Source organism: Aotus nancymaae, unplaced genomic scaffold, assembly GCF_030222135.1.
Source record: "Aotus nancymaae isolate 86718 unplaced genomic scaffold, 86718_ANA_hifiasm-v0.15.2.pri h1tg000025l, whole genome shotgun sequence".
Classification (NCBI taxonomy): domain Eukaryota; kingdom Metazoa; phylum Chordata; class Mammalia; order Primates; family Aotidae; genus Aotus; species Aotus nancymaae.
This window is the reverse complement of record NW_026988438.1, coordinates 24,537,344-24,554,298: the sequence shown is the minus strand read 5'-3', so window position 1 is coordinate 24,554,298 and position 16,955 is coordinate 24,537,344. Positions and strand designations below refer to the sequence as shown.

General features: G+C 42.1%; 1 protein-coding gene across 3 annotated transcripts in view; it reads right to left on the bottom strand.

Moving 5' to 3' along the window:
* Positions 1 to 16,955, bottom strand: part of AOAH (acyloxyacyl hydrolase) — a 196,896-nt gene that overhangs the window by 28,026 nt on the left and 151,915 nt on the right. For all 3 annotated transcript variants that reach the window (XM_064380450.1, XM_012461274.2, XM_012461275.2), the window contains 2 exons: positions 7,241 to 7,277; positions 6,419 to 6,493 (listed from right to left, as the gene is read on the bottom strand). In XM_064380450.1, the coding sequence (XP_064236520.1) occupies positions 6,419 to 6,493; positions 7,241 to 7,277 (112 nt within the window). The remainder of the gene's footprint in view (positions 1 to 6,418; positions 6,494 to 7,240; positions 7,278 to 16,955) is intronic.

The following is a 16,955-nucleotide window of genomic DNA, read 5'->3' as shown; positions in this document are numbered from 1 at the left end:
GTAACATACAGAATTTTATAGGGTTTTCATCTATTCTTTAGGCTCTAACTGCCTGTCTTTACCCTAAGTGGAATAATGCTACAGTGTTACTTTCTATTTTGTGTACTTAAAATTCCAGTTTCCCTAATGATCCTGCAGTGGGTTAAATAGTGTCCCTGAGAATATGACATTACTTGAAAACAGGGTCTTTATGGCTGTCATTAGTTAAGATAAGGTCATATGGGATTAGTGTGGGCCTTAAATTCAATGACCGAATCCTTCTAAGGAGAGGAGAGGACACATAGACACATGCCAGGATGAAGGCCACGTGAAGACAGAGGCAGAATCTGGGGTTATGGCTGCCAGGAGCCAAAAAGTGCTGAGGATCGCTGGGGGCTGCCAGAAGCAGAAAGAGAAAAGGAAGGATTTTCCCCTAGAGCTTTCAGAGGGAGCAGGACCCTGTGGACACCTTGATCTTGGACTTTTAGCATCCAGAACTCTGATGGAACACATGTTTGTGTTTTGAGTCATCCAGTTTTGGTACCTTGTTACGGCAGCTCCAGCGAACTTAATATAGACTGTGAACTAGATAAAATAAGTCCATCACTCAGAGGCTGGACGCAGGGCATAAGTGATCTGGGAAGAGGGGACAGAAAGGGGTCCTCAGGGATCCACACTTCTCACTTTTAAGGGAGCTCATAAATGAATATTGGCACTGTCTTTTTGGAGGGCAATTTTTAAAGATGTATCCAAATTTAAAGTTGGCTTAACTTTTGACCTTGAAATTTCACTTTCAAGAAGTTATCCTACAGTAACATTTCCACAAATATGCAAAAATGTACGTATGAGTATTGCAATATTACTTGGTATAGTGCACAACTGGAAAAAGATAAAAGCCTAAATACATAAATTATGGTACACCCATACAATAGAACTCTATACAGCCACTACAAAGAATAAAATAACTAGATACCATTGGTTGAACAACACAGTGAACTGGGAATGCTACTGAATTGTTTGCTTTAGAATGGTTAGTCTTACATTATGTGAATTTCACATGAATAAAACAAATGAAGTAATTTGTATGTATTAATATAGAAAGATGGTTAAAAAGTACTGTTGACTACAACAATACTTTTGGAGCTGTGGGGGTAGCCAGTGGGGTGGCAGCTGTGCTTGGTGTATGTGCTTCTACCCTATGTAATGGATTGCTGGAGTCTCCTAAGCGGGGAGAGAAGAAGATGTCTAATTTTACAAAACCTCAGGATGTAGAACTGCATGCTAAATTCATGTTTTCCATTGTCATGAAAAAATTATACTATTTTAAAAATAAAAATATTTCTAACCTGATAAAAAGCAGCTACAAAGATTTGCGACTAGGCAGCCTACCTACTAGGGGAGAGAGGTGGGGAGGGGCTTTGACTTAATTCCCATATGCACAGAAGCAGCGCTGGAGAATCTGCCCAAAGTACCCAGGTTCTATATTCACTGTGTCTGAAGTGTGAAGTGACAGCAAGGGTGAAATGAAAGGCAAGTTGGGTGTCTACATCCTTTTTTCTGTCATTGGTAAAGCTAGCACACACTGCCTGTTAACTTTTGCCTTGCCACACCTTTTTTTTTTTCTCATGCTAATACAACAGCACTTTGGCACAAAACAATTGTGCTGAGCTAATGTTCTCCAACCACATAAAGGCAAGATGAGTTAAGATGGACAAAGTCTCCCCAAATCCCCATTGAATAATTAGTTTTTTGGTTAGAGACACAACCCTGATGCTAAATGAAGAATTTGAGCTAATTTGTGCTTATGAAAGGGCACCCACAAATTAAGCAAGTATAATCAACATGGTTAATTGCTAAGTGAAATCAAAATGGAAGCCTTGGTGTCGCTAATGGAACATTCACCAGTTATCTTTGTTGCATCTGGCACAACCATATAATTTACTTTAAATTTGCAGAGCAACATCAACCAACTCTTAGCTCAGGTAAGGGCAAGGGAGTCTATGTGACTCATGGGGGAATCGCCCCTTCCAGATGCCATAGAAGATGCCTTCTGACTTCTTCCCTGAAAAGTTTTCAATGCCATTTTGATCTGTGTACTCTTTCTCCTCTGGTGATGCTTGGGGAGATTTAGTGCTAGTATTCTGGAGATCAGAGAACCCTAGTGATTGGGAACTATCTCCTAGGTTCTTTGGTGTCTGCCAAAGAACAAATGGGCTGAGCTGAAAGTGTCTAACCCTTTTCAACTCAGGTGTCCCAGTCACCTGCCACCCTCAGTTTGCCTGCCCACCCCAGTGTCCTGGCGCCCCTTCTCACAGTGAGCTCACTCCAGACACTCAGATGGATAGTTGAGAGATCAGGAGTGCTAAACTAACAGAGAAGATGTGAAAACCAGCCTGGGACACAGTGGCCACACTAGGAAAAATAATGAGAGAGAAACTGGTGCTCACTGACATGATCTCACACATGTTGGGAACACATGACCGACTCAGAGCAGATGAAGAGCCTCACCCCTGAGGGTGGCTCTGAAGCCTGTCCTGCCCTAATGAATTGTGTCTGATCAGGCAAAATAAGCCTGATCATTTCATTACCCTGGCAGGTAAGCCAGCCAGATTTTACCTGGCTGGTGCCAGAGAGAGGTATCCCTTCTCAAGGAAGAAATTGATCAGCTTGTACAAAACATCGGCTTCCTAGAACCATAGCGAAAGCCCAGATCACTGTAGTGATCAAGTGCTCAGACCTCACTCATAGCTAGATCTGTGTTTTCAAAACACCCATTTAAAAGGGTTAGCCCTTTTCTTCATGCCAGCCAGTTGCAATCACATCATTGGGCTCCCATCCAATCCCCTTGAAGAGTTTTTTTTTTTTTTTAAACAGATACAGGGTCTTGCTCTATCACCCAGGCTGAAGGGCTGTGGTATGATCATAGCTCATAGGGTTGAACTCCTGGGCTCAAGCTATCCTCCCACCTTAGCCTTCTAAGTAGCTGGGGAGAAGGGGCATCTTAATACAAACTGGAAATGGGATGAGGACTTCCACATTACCCCATGCATAGAGATATATTAAACATCCCTTAAAAGTGGGTGTGGCCTGGAACATGCTGGTTGGTTGGAACTTCCTTATCTTTCCCTTTGCTACCCATGTCTCTGACTGAAGAGGCTAGGAGAGAGAATTCCTCTGAGCAGCAGGAGCTCTGTCCATTCCCTTCCCTGCTGGCTTTTCTATCATCTGAATAAATAGCATTGATTGTTTCTCACTAGTCCAGGCTCCTTGGGGCCTGCGACCTGTCAGTGCCTTGGCTGGCTTCCTCTTAACACAGTGCTGCTGCCCAGGGTGTAACCTGAAGCACTGGCATTGAAGAAAAACAATGGTTGGGGCCAGAGGGCACAGACAACCTGTGTGGGTGGTCCTGACTCTCTCCATAGATTAAAATGTATAATGTATTCTTTCTGTGTATTCTCCTAAGAATATGATGCTTATATGAATGCCATCTGTCCTGTGATTGCCCACTGTAACAAATGAAACCATATCCATTTATGGGGCTAGTGCTAGACGCTTGGATAATTCTATGGCATTTCCAGCAATTACCATGTTCATTTCAGGGATGCCATGCTGGGATGTTGGGGAAGGGTTGATGCTGGGATGTTGGGGAAGGGTTGTCACTGGCCTTTATGATTGGATGTTCTGAGGTCATTCTCATTTCCCACTGCTGCCTCTGCCACCAAGGTTCTGCTGCTGTAGTTCCCCCACATTTGCCCTGTTTTCAGGAATGTTTCTCCTTCCATATCACTCATATTACATAGCTCTCAAGAGCAGTGATCGGAAAGGCATAAAGGAAGCTGAGTTAGTTAGCCTAAATCAAATTGAGCAGGGTCAAAATGAGAAAGTCAGGTTCTCTATATGACCTTTCTTTTTGACTTTCTGATTCTAAAAGCTATCTTCCTACTGTGACCCTCATTCATTTAACAAGTATTTGTTGAGTAACTGCATGAGTTTAGAGAATTGAGAAAGAAACACATAAATGCGTTACTTCAGTAAGAACTAGCATCGTCACAGAAAAAGAAAAGAAAAAGTCAAGCAAATATCCTAAAACTTGTTCCAGGACAGACTTATTATGTAACTCGTTGCTGCCTGAGCTTTTTATAAAATCCCTTTGCTCATTTTGGGAAATCTACTCCACCTTGACATTCTGGCAGATGGGGAGGTATAGTTGCCATCTGTCTTTATTTTTTTAACCCCTCCACAGGACATCACAAAGTGGGCACCGCAGGGACATCCCATACTGCCAACTCTGTTCTTTCACCCAAATGCTTGCTGTTTCTCTGCCCAGATCCCTAGCAGGGGAGAGGCTGGCACAGGTCTCCGGCTGATGTCTGCCTGCCCTTTAGCTCTTCGGGAAAGGAAAAGTAGGACTGGGCTGGAGGGGTCTGGGTAGGCAGGTTGTGCTGGAAAAGTGTGGTTTCAGGGTTTTGGCTTTTGGAGCCAGAGTCTCTTTCTGCACATGTTCTTTATTCAGTATAGTCAGTTTGCTCTCTGTCCCTCTTTGGAAGGACATGCTCTGGGGGCTGGGAGAGCACTGGCTAGTCTGACTGTGGCTTTATTCTGTTTCATGATGGTGACTAGGGGCTGAAGCATGGTGTTTCTCCTTCCATTAGCTTCTTGATGTCAGGGGCTGTGGCTTCTTTGCCATTGTATCCTAGAGCCTGGCACAGTGCTTGGCACATTGTGGGTGTTCACTGTATATTTAAAAAAGTGAAAGAGTCAAAGAAAGGAAATAAGACAGTGTGGACTATAGAAAGGGAATGGAATTTGGTAGAGAACCTGATTTGGCTCCTAGCTTTGATGCTCGATACCAGAACAGGCAAGTTCCTTATCCTTGCCAAAGCAGTTCCTCATCTGCTAAATGGGACAATCATCCTTGCCTCTTAGAGCTGCTGGGAGGATGGAATGATAGAGAGTGATGTACCTCTTGGCTCATGGCAGTCATGGTGTTTGCTGTTTATTAGAAAGTCCCAGGTGGCTCTTCACAGACCTTGGTGCCCAGCATGTAGCCTTGGCAACTTGGGGTTCTGAGGACATCAGTAAACTAGCCTAAGGGCACCAAGGTGACATCTGGCATATCAGTCTCTGGATCATTTTGTGGTATATCCTGCCCTGAACGCACTTCACTGATTATGTCTGCATCTCCTTTGCCATCTGAATTTTGTCTGTGTGGGCAAACACACTTTAATACTATTGAGTTTTGTTTTCAGCGCAGGCTTGGAAAGCCTGGCAAGCAAAATACAGGAAAGCAAATGGGGCGAGTGAGCAGGGTGGCCACTTCTAGCATAGCTGTGGTGGAGTCCAGCTCTGCCATTAATCAACCCTGTTGCCTCGGGCAAGTCACGAACCTCTCTTGGCCTTACTTTTCTGTTTCCTGAAATAGCGAGTGGGTGGCTATTGCTACTGGGGAGTTGCTCTAAATTCTGTCTCACTAATTTTTTTTTTCTTTTTTGGCCACAATCACAGGACAGATGGCATTCATACATGTATCATATTCTTAGGGGTGTACACAGACTTTGAGAAAACTCCCCAAATGTTGTATAGGAACTAAGGAATTCACCATTTTGAAGTCACTGCTGATATCAGCAGTTTAGCAAAATTACCTTCTTGCTAGGGGCCATGGGCATAGATAGGATTGGCCATGAGTTATTTGCAGTTTCTTTGCAAATGCTGTAGGTCTATGCATCTATGCTGTCTCTTCCCCATGAGGGCGTAAAGTAGGTGAGAATATGAGTGAGATCGATATTCTTATGGGGTAGCTGTGCTTCTGCCTTATTTTACTAAAAAAGTCACAATTCCCAGTCTTGGATTCTCAGTCAGTAGTGGCACATTTCTTGTGATATAACTGATGAGGACATACTCATCTGTTGTTACATCAGAGCTGATAATTAATGGAGCAGACATTTTCAAAAGGGGTTTTCAGCTTCATAGATTGGTTCTCTTGATTTCATATGTGTCTAGGACTTTTTTTTTTTTTTTTTTTTTTTTTTTTAAGACACAGTCTTGCTCTGTCATTCAGGCTGGTGTGCAGTGGCATGATCTCAACTCACAGCAACCTCCACCTCCCAGGTTCAAAAGATTCTGTTGCCTCAGCCTCTCATGTAGCTGGGATTACAGGCACATGCCACCACGTCCAGCTAACGTTGTATTGTTAGTAGACATGGGGTTTCGCCATGTTGGCCAGGCTGGTCTCAAACTCCTGACCTCAGGTAATCTGCCTGCCTTGGCCTCCCAAAGTGCTGGGGTTACAGGCATGAGCCACTGCGCCCGGCCATGCTTTTAAGATAGAGAAATTCAACTGAAGAGCAGGCTGCTATAATGGAGTGGAGTTGGTGAGGAGTGGGGTGGGGAAGAGCTCAGAGCCAAAGAATCTTGAAAATACTTTTTCGCAATAACTCACCCATTGCAGACATCATTTCCAATCATGGCATATATAACGATGGCGGGATGGTCCAACATCTTGTTTCTAGACAAGCTGAGAAAGCATAGATGGAATCCGAATGTCAGAGACTTGGAAACCTAGCTTTGTAGCCAGTGACACCTTTGAAAATAATCTTGGTATAACCACTCTGTTGGCAACTTTTTGCTATTTTTCTTTCATTTTAGTACAGCCAACCACCATTCCCATTTCCCATTTATTCTCCATAATTATTATCCCACTTGCCTATTACAGAAAGGCCACATAAATGCATAAAATTGAAAAGAGTGGATTGAAGTCCTGGGTAAACAGACACAATACTGTCTTCTTTCACAGTGATTGCATCAGTAAGCACAGGTGAGTTATTGAGTTACTTATGTCCACGTTCTTAGAATATCCTGGCAGCTGTGGACCCACAGTCAACTTTGAAAAGGCAAGGGCTTCTTGAGGCTTCCGGTCAGGATACCTCAAGCCTTGCTTCTGAACTTTAAGCCCCAAATGAGCACAAAAAAGTTTTCTCGTTCATAAAGCAGGAATATGACATCATCCTTTTGTCTTTTCAGTTACTTCTGACAGACCTAAGTTTCACCCACTTTGTATGCATCTTTATCACCCTTCTTTGAGGACATATGCAAATTAATCACTTTCTATGCTCACTGGCCCAAGGAGTGCTATCCTAGAGTTTGCATAGTGACCAACAAGCATTTATGCTCAGTAAAAATGATTATGGGATAATAACAGAGTTTTCATTCCTTATTCAAAATGAGAAACCAAATTAAAAACAACTTCTTATCTTCCGCTTACCTTTCTATAAATGTCTTCAGGTTTTGGGAAGATGCACCTGAATAATTAAAATTAAGAAAACAATTAAAGTTAGTGAGTTCAATTTCACACCATCAATGAGGGAGTCTGATTGACTGAACTCATGAAAGCAGCATTACCGTTTGGTCAAAGGTTGTTCCGACCAACACGCTGATGGAAATAATTTCCTTCCAATCAATTTCTGTAGTGTTTAATCCTGGAACTCTCCTTAAGGGCTTTTCTGTTTATTTAGCAGTATATTAACATAACTAAAATTTCTTTGGATTCAGGGGTCTTCAGACATTTCCTAAGCATGAATGAGTAAACCTTCTAGTAGATGTGAGAAAAAAGTACGTATCTACCACCAAAGAGACAAACTACTGAAAATATTAAGGAATGAGTTGAAGAATTAGACGAAAATGAAAAGAATGTTTTAAGAATCACCCACCTCCTTGGAGAGCCCCATTTAATCTCCTATAATTCCTGCACACTCCCAGAGCTCCCGCAGGCTGTCTGACCAGCACAAGGTTCAGATTGTAGAGTTTATATATTTCAACTCTTATAATATTATGAATGACCATCCTGCCCCAATCCCTGTTACCACCTGTAACATATCTCTTATATGAAAATCCAGGCCGGGTGTGGTGACTCACGTCTGTAATCCCAGCACTTTGGGAGGCTGAGGCAGGCGGATCACTTGAGGTCAGGAGTTTGAGACCAGCCTAGCCAACATGGGGAAATCGCATCTCTACTAAAAACACAAAAAAAGTCAGCCAGGCATGGTGGCACATGCCTGTAATCCCAGCCACTCGGGAGGCTAAGGCAGGATAAATGCTTAAATCCAGGAGGTGGAGGTTGCAGTGAGCTGAGATCATGCCACTACACTCCAGCCTGGGCGACAGAGCAAGACTTCATCTCAAAAAAAAAAAAAACAAAACCTGTTTGTTGAATACTTATTTTATTCTAGGTGCTGTTAAACATTTAGAGCTCATTTAAGCTGTGTTACAATTGTGTGAGGTAGGTACTGTTGTATTCCCACTTTTAAATAAGGAAACTGAGGCCCACTTAATTGGCTTTCCCAAAGCCACACAGGTACTCATCTGAAGGATTGCAGTTCAAACCAGTCCCTTCCATCTGCCATGCTGAGCTCTGGCTTCCTAATGTTCCTCTAGGCTGCAGCTGAGAAAGCGTGAACCCAAACCAGTGTACTGCCTTTTTGTCCCCAAGAGGCAGATCTGCTAGAAATAAGCAAGTAATTGTTAGGTGGGTGGTGCAACTCAGTGGACGAGTGGAGAAACACCATTCAGTTGCCCCTTTCCACAGGAAGATTTTCCTATAACTTCCAGCCTTGGAAGCTTGGGGACAGGTGCATTTCCCGCAGACCCAGACATGTTCTTCCAGTTTCACACGGGGAAAAAGGGCAGTGCAGAGCCATGAAGTCTGGGCTGGCCTGTGTGTCCCTGAAGCTGTGTAGCTGTGCATTGATTGCCTCTCTGTCACATACAGCTAGTTGCAAGCTGTACAAGCAGCACTGATGTTCTCTTGGTTGATTCAGGAATGTTAGCACATTAAATGGATATTGCTTTTTGTCTATTTTATTATGGTAAAATATACATCTCATTTCATCTTTTAATCCCTTTTGAGTGTACAATTCAGTGGCATTAATTGTTGTGCAACCATCAGCACCATCATCTCCAGAACTTTTCCATCATTCCAAACCAAAACTTGAAATGCATTAAAGAATAACTTTCCATTAACTTCTCCCTCCAGCCCCTGATAACCACCATTCTACTTTCTGCCTCTAGGCATTTGACTATTCTAGGCACCTCATGTGGATGGCTCATGCCATACTTGTCCTTTTGAGTCTGGTTTATTCTACTCAGCATAATGTCCTCAAGCTTCATCCACATCACATTTTGTTTATCCATTCATTCGTTGATGGCCATTTGGGTTGTTACCACCTTTTGGTTGTGAATAACGCTGCTATGAACAGTCCCTGCTTTCAAGTGTTTTCAGCATATGGTATACCTAACTGAAAGTACTGGGCTATATGGTAATACTATGTTTAACTTTTTTTAGAATTGGCTATACCATCTTCTTTCTTTTTTGTAGTGAGGCAAGGAATCATCATTATTGTTTTAATTTCAACTTTTATTTTTGATTCAGGGCGTCCATGTGCAGGTTTGTTACTTGGGCATATGTGTGATGCTGAGGTTTGGGGGACAATTGATCCCATTGCCCAGGTACTGAGCATAGCAAACCCAATAGGTAATTTTCTTTCTCTTTTAAGTTCTGGGGCACACATGCAGGATGTGCAGGTTTGTTACACAGATAAATGTGTGCCATCGTGCTTTGCTGCACCTATCAACCCATCACCTAGGTATTAAGCCCCGTATGCATTAGCTATTTTTCCTGATGCTCTTCCCGCCCCAGCACTCCCCTGACTGGCCCCAGCATGTGTTGTTCCCCTTCCTATGTCCACGTGTTCTCATTGTTCAGCTACCGCTTATAAGTGAGAACATGTGGTGTTCCGTTTTTTGTTCCTGTGTTAGTTTGCTTAGGATAATGGCTTCCAGCTCCATCCATGTCCCTGCAAAGAACATGATCTCATTCCTTTTTATGACTGCAAAGTCTTCCGTGGTGTATATGTATCACATTTTCTTTATCCAGTCTGTCATTGATGGGTATTTGGGCTGATTTCATGTCTTTGCTATCGTGAATAGTGCTGCAGTGAACATACACGTGCATGTATCTTTATAACAGAATGATTTATATTCCTTTGGGTATATAACCAGTAATGGGATTGCTGGGTCAAATGGTATTTCCGGTTCTAAATCTTTGAGGAATTGCCACACTGTTTTCCACAATGGTTGAACTAATTTACATTCTCACCAATGGTGTAAAAGCGTTCCTATTTCTCTGCAACCTTGCCAGCATCTGTTTCTTGACTTTTTAATAATCACCATTCTGACTGTCATTTTCAATCCTTGCCCCCCTGCTTCCCTCCTCACATCTAGTACTCGTGTCTGTCCTTGTCATCTTTATGTCCATGAGTATCCATTGTTTAGCTCCTACTTGTGAGAACACATGGTACTTGGTTTTCTGTTTCTGCATTAATTTGCTTAGGACAATGGCCTCTAGCTGCCTCCATGTTGCTGGCAAAGATTATTTAGTTCTTTTCATGGCTGCATAGTATTCTATGGTGTAATGTACCACATTTTGTTTATTCATTCCACTGTATGGGCACCTAGGTTGATTCCATGTCTTTGCTATTGTGAATAGTGTTGTGATGGACATATGAGTGCATATGTCCTTTTGGTAAAATAATTTATTTTCTTTTGGTTATATACCCAGTAACGGGATTGCTGGTTCAAATGGTAGTTCTCAAAGCTCTTTGAGAAATCTCCAAACTGCTTTCCACAGTGGCTGAACTAATTTACATTCCCATCAGCAATGTATAAGGCTCTTCTCTGCAGCCTTGCCAGCACCTGTTGTTTTCTGACTTTTTAATCATAGTCATTCTGACTGGTGTGAGATGGTATTTTACTGTGGTTTTGATTTGCACTTCTCTGATGATTAATGATGTTGAGTCTTCTTTCATCTGCTTGTTGGCTGCTTATATGTCTTCTTTTAAGAAGTGTCTCTTCATGTCTTTTGCTCATTTTTAAAATGGGGTTATTTGGTTTTTGCTTCTTCAATTGTTTAAATTCCTTATAGATTCTGGATATTAGACCTTGGTTGGATACATTGTTTGTGAGTATTTTCTCCCATTCTGTAGGTTGTCTGTTTACTCTGTTGATGTTTTCTTTTGCTGTCCAGACCTCTTTAGTTTAATTAGGTCCCACTTGTTTTTGTTTTTGTTGCAATTGCTTTTGAAGACTTGGTCATAATTTTTTTTCCCCAAGGCCAATGTCTAGAATCATGTTTCCTAGGTTTCCTTCTAGGATTCTTATAGTTGAGGTCTTACATTTAAATCTTTAATCCATTTGAGTTAATTTTTGTAGGTGAAAGATATTGTATGGTGAAAGATACGGTTCTAATTTTATTCTTCTGCCTATGGCTTGTCTGCTATCCCAGCATCATTTATTGAATAGGGATTCCTTTCCCCATTGCCTATTTTTGTTGACTTTGTTGATGATCAGATGACTGTAGGTGTGCCTTCTTATTTCTGGGCTCTCTATTCTGTTCCATTGGTCTATGTGTCTGTTTTTGTACCAGTACCATGCTGTTTTGGCCTCTGTAGCCTTATAGTATAGTTTGAAGTTGGGTAATGTGATGCCTCTAGCTTTGTTCTTTTTACTTAGGATTGCTTTGGCTATTCAAGCTTCTTTTTTTGTTCCATATGAATTTTAGAATAGTTTTTTTTCTAGTTCTGTGAAAAATGATATTGGTGGCTCCATAGAGATAGCATTGAATCTATAGATTGCTTTGGGCAGTATGGCCATTTTAACAATATTGATTCTTCCAATTCATGAGCATGGAATATTTTTCCATTTTTTTTTTTGTGTGTGTGTGTCATTCATGATTTCTTTCAGCAACGTTTTTTAGTTCTCCTTGTAGAGATCATTTACTTCCTTGGTTAGATGTATTTCTAGGTATTTTATTTTCTTGGGATATTAGAAATGGGATTATGTTCTTGATTGGCTCTCAGCTTGAATGTTATGGATGTATAGATACTCTACTGATTTTTGTACATTGATTGTGTGCCCTGAAACTTTGCTAAAGTTGTTTATCAGTTCCAGTTCCCGGAGCCTTTTGGCGCAGTCTTTAGGTTTCTTGTTTTGTTTTGTTTTGTTTTGTTTTTATGGAGTCTTGCTCTGTTGCCCAGGCTGGAGTGCAGTAGCGTGATCTCAACTTACCACAACCTCTGCCTCCCAGGTTCAAGCGATTCTCCTGCGTTAGCTTCCTGAGTAGCTGGGACTACAGGCCTGCACCACCATGTCTGGCTAATTTTTGTATTTTTAGTAGAGATGGGGTTTCACTACATTGGCCAGGCTGGTCTTGAACTCCTGATGTCGTGATCTGCCCGCCTCGGCCTTCCAAAGTGCTGGGATTACAGGCGTGAGCCACTATGCCCAGCTGTCGTTAGGGTTTTCTAGGTGTAGAATCACATTGTAGTGAAGAGAGATGGTTTGACTTCTTCTTTTCTTATTTGGATGCTTTTTATAGCTTTCTTTTGCCTGATTGCTCTGGCAGGGACTTCCAGTACTATGCTGAATAGGGGTGATGAGAGTGGGCATCCTTTTCTTGTTTCAGTTCTCAAGGGGAATGCTGCCCAGGAATTATTAAAAATACACATAATCTTACAAATAAAGAGTAATCAGTTCATTTCAATGTGCATTTGTTCCTTTACCTACTCCATTCATTTCTTGAGCACTGGCGTGTGCCTGCCATAAAGCAGGGATTAACAGACGAGCTGGACACAGCCTCAATACCTTCCCAATAGTATCTATGGGGGTAGACACATAATTGAGCACTGGGAACATTTTTTTTTTTTTTGTCTGTCACCCAGGTTGGAGTGCAGTGGTGCAATCTTGGCTCACTGCAAACTCCACCTCCTGGGTTCAAGGGATTCTCCTGCCTTAGCCTCCCATGTAGCTGGGATTACCAGTGCCCACCACCGTGCCTGGCTAATTTTTGTATTTTTAGTAAAGATGGGATTTCATCATGTTGCCCAAGCTGGTCTTGAACACCTAACCTCAGGTGATCCACCTACCTTTGCTTCCCAAAGTGCTGGGATTACAGGCATGAGCCATCACACCCAGAAAACAATTTTAAAACGTTAATGAAAATCGAATCCCAATGCTCAAAAAGAGGAATAGCCAATGTGATTTGAGGCTTATTATCTCTGCTCAGGGAAGGTGCCGGATTTCATAACACTGAGTGCTCGGTAGAGGGGATCCTGTCTTTCCGGTTATGAGTGGTCCCTGTTGTCCTCCAGAGGACAGAAGAGAAGAAGCACAGCCCCCACGCACTGTGTGAATCTTGTGGTGGCACACGCATCGGCTGGGCCCTTCATTCATTTTGTTCCAGTCCCCGGACTCTTGGCTTCTTATTTTCAGTGAGATAATAGATCAGGAGATGTTTAATTCTCATTCTTTTATTTTTTCTTAATGAGAAAGGAAAACTAAGGAAAGCTCAAGCCATGAGTGGGGAAAAATGAAGCACGAGGTCAGAGCAATAATTTTCTTCATTGTTTAGGGTACAGCTGGGAATGTGAGGTGTAGAGCACCCACAGAGCTTGGAGAAAATGAAAATGAAAGCCTGTTGTCACATGCCACATGGTCTTCCCCTCCTGTGCCCACACCCCTGGGTCGCTTGGCCACTCAGGACAAAGATGGGAGACCAATGGCAACTAGCTACGGTAAATTTTTAAAAAGCAATCACAAACAGCCACAGAGTGAGGACTTGTCTGTTCGTTACCCAAATGTCTATTTTCATAGTAGGTTTCCATACTAGGAGCCTAGAATTCTCTTTACTCCAGGAGAGTTCTTGTGCCTTCTATGTTTATTTCCTTTTGGAAATCTTTTTTTTTTTTGAGATTATGTAATTTGCTTATGTAATCCCCAAAATTACCCTCTTCCTTCTTAATTTCCTTTTTCTGTTGTTCTATTATCCTTTTGCCAGACTCAGCAACATTTTGTGTCTTTTCCCCATTCCTATTGTTTTTCTTCAACTGCATATAGACTTCTCCCCAGCTGCTTGTCGTGTTGCTGCTGCTGCTATCATTAGAGAAACTGCTTACTGCAGCAAGAAAAGATAGATACCTCCTAGCCTGTGGGACGTGGCAACGTAAGGCAAACATTTCAGGAACTGGCACTTTACCCTCAATAAGTCTATACTCTGATCCCTGCAATCATAGTTTGGAGAAGTGAAAGAGGTCTGACCTTGGAATAGGAGCATTTTATTTATTTGTCAAGATGGTCCAAATGGAGAGCCTACCTGTCTCCAGTGAAGAGAAGAAAAGGGCCTTTAAAATCAGAACTCTGATTCACCCAGTCTCTTTTAAATAAGGTGCAGGGCATTGAAAGAAGAGAAAGGTTTACATAATCCCAGCATTGGTTATCCCTCCATGAATGCATATCCAGAAACACCTTTAAGGAGTTGCTTTCTGAAGATTCTCCCGTCCCATGAGCTCTCTAGTACTTTCTGGTTTCCTGGGCTCTGCAATTTGGTCCTGTAGCCAGAAGGTTGGGGCTTTAGTGCTCCACCCTGCTGTGCTCTTCCTAAAAATTCACTCATGGTGACTCCAAGTAATGGGAGGACAGAACAAGAAAAAATGCAATGGGGGTTTGCCCTACCTTCCTGGGACCACAACTCTTCCAGTGGAGAGGCAGTCTCCCTCCAACCTCCTTGGAATTCTAGGCACTTATATGTCACCACTATTTCTGCTGTCACTGCCAGGAGGCCACTTTTCCATCTCTAGAGTGAGAACTAGAGAGTTTCTTCTTGAAGTATCCTCTCTGTGCCACTGGCCACTTCTGGGTTTTGGGCTGCCTTGAGTCCAGGTTGGGAGATAGCAGAGGTCAGCACAATGCTAACCTCACTGCTGGTTTGGTGGCCCTAATTCTGGTTTTCTTCTTCACTTGGCCTGCTATTTACTTTACAGAGTGCTCCAGCTATTCCATACACTCTGTCCAGGTTTTATAGCTATTTTCAGTGGGAGAGACAGGGTGGGGTTTGTTTACTCCATTGTACTTGAAACCAGAAACTGGAATCTGTTAAGAAGAGTATGAAAAGATCTTGAAAAATGCGGTGTCATACACTGACTTCAAATACATCTATTAACATTATTGAACATGAATTAGAACTTTAAATATTGCAGATTTTGCTTTTATTTTATGATTTAGAAGGCATTTTCAGGAGAATGATTTGCTATAATCCAGTTAAAAAATCCATCATGGGCCGGGTGCAGTGGCTCATGCCTATAATCTCAGCAATTTGGGAGGCCGAGGCGGGTGGATCACTTGAGGTCAGGAGTTTGAAACCAGCCTGTCCAACATGGCAAAACCCCGTCTCTACTAAAAATACAAAATTAGCTGGCCGTGGTCGTGCATGCCTGTAATCCCAGCTACTCTAGAGGCTGAGGCAGGAGAATCACTTGAACCTGGGAGGCAGAGGTTGTAGTGAGCCAAGATTGTGCCACTGTACTCCAGCCTGGGCAACAAGAGCAAAACTCCATCTCAAAAAAAAAAAAAAAAAAAAAAAGAAAGAAAAGAAAAGAAAAGAAAAAAGAAAAAGAAAAAGAAAAAAAAATCCATCATGAGAATTTAAATTCTTTTGCTTCTCTAAAAATATTTGCTTGCAATAAGCAGAAACATTGAGATTAATATATTGAACTTGAGCTCAAAATAGCAGGCACTTAACAATTGTTTGTTGTGGCAATTGCTAATGGTGTTTCTACTACTGTAAATGCTTTCAGATTTACAAGTGTGGTTCTGAATTTCAGCTAAATGATTCTCTAAAACAGATTTTTAAAGGAATGTATAATAATAGCCTTCCCACGGTGGCTGGAATCTGCCTCCAGTCTCAAAACCTGACACAGCCCCACAAACATCTTTCAGCCATGTCACACTTCTCTCTCCCTCTTCCTCAAAGATGTCCTGCTCTCAGAGCCTTCCAGCTCTGAGTCACCATCTCCCTGTCCTTATTGAACTCCTATTATTTCTTCAGGGCTCTCAGCTCACATTTTAACTCAGTCTTCCTCTACTTGTCCAGACAGAGTTAAGTGCTTTTTACGTCCAGAGGCCTCAGCTTGCCTTTATTCCACTTCCCTTTTACCAGAAGCACAATGACTTCCATTTTTGTCTCTGTTTCTCGTTTGGTGAAGATCTCCCTGAAGGCAGGGGCTTTGTCTTTCTCATCTTTCTATTTCTAGCACCTATTGCAATATTGGAGAGAAAAGAGAGGAGGGGAGTGGTGGGGCAAAGTCAAGTGGAAAATAAACAGAAGGAAAGTGAAAGAGAAGAGCAGAGGTAAAAGGCTCATCCCGGGATGCTTTGGAGCTAATAGAAATGGCAGCTTGCTCAAGCTATCAATACAAGCAGCAGATAACTTTCTGTGATGTCCTTTATCTCAAGCCCTAAACAAAAGACATCTGTTGAAAGGACATCCCACTAGGACTTCGGGAGCCCTGGACATTGCCAATGACATTAAAAAAGTGTAAGGCATTTGCTTCCGAATTTTCCCTCTGTAGTTGTGCTGTTTCAAGCAGTGAGGGATAAAAATCCTGACAAAACAGATGGATCAAAAGCACACACTCCTCACATTACAATCACTGTCATACCCTGCTCCTATCTAGATCGCTTGCAGGAAACAGTAAGCCAGGAAGAGTTGCATGGGTACATCCTAAGAAATAGTCCCACTTGAATCAGTGTCTCCATTATTTAATGAAACTTTAAATTTCGAAAACTTGAAGGTATTAAAAATGGGAATAATAAATAATAAATACACGAGTAATAAAAGAGTGATTTGTTTCCCTCTATATGAGATATGTCATATTGAATTGTTTCTTTTTAAAAAGTTTCTAGTGATTGGCCAGGCACCGTGGCTCATGCCTGTAATTCCAGCACTTTGGAAGGCCGAGGCGGGCGAATCGCCTGAGGTCAGCAGTTTGAGACCAGCCTGGCCAACATGGTGAAACCCCATCTCTACTAAAAATACAACAATTAGCTGGGTGTGATGGTGCATGCCTATACCCAGCTACTTGGGAGGTTGA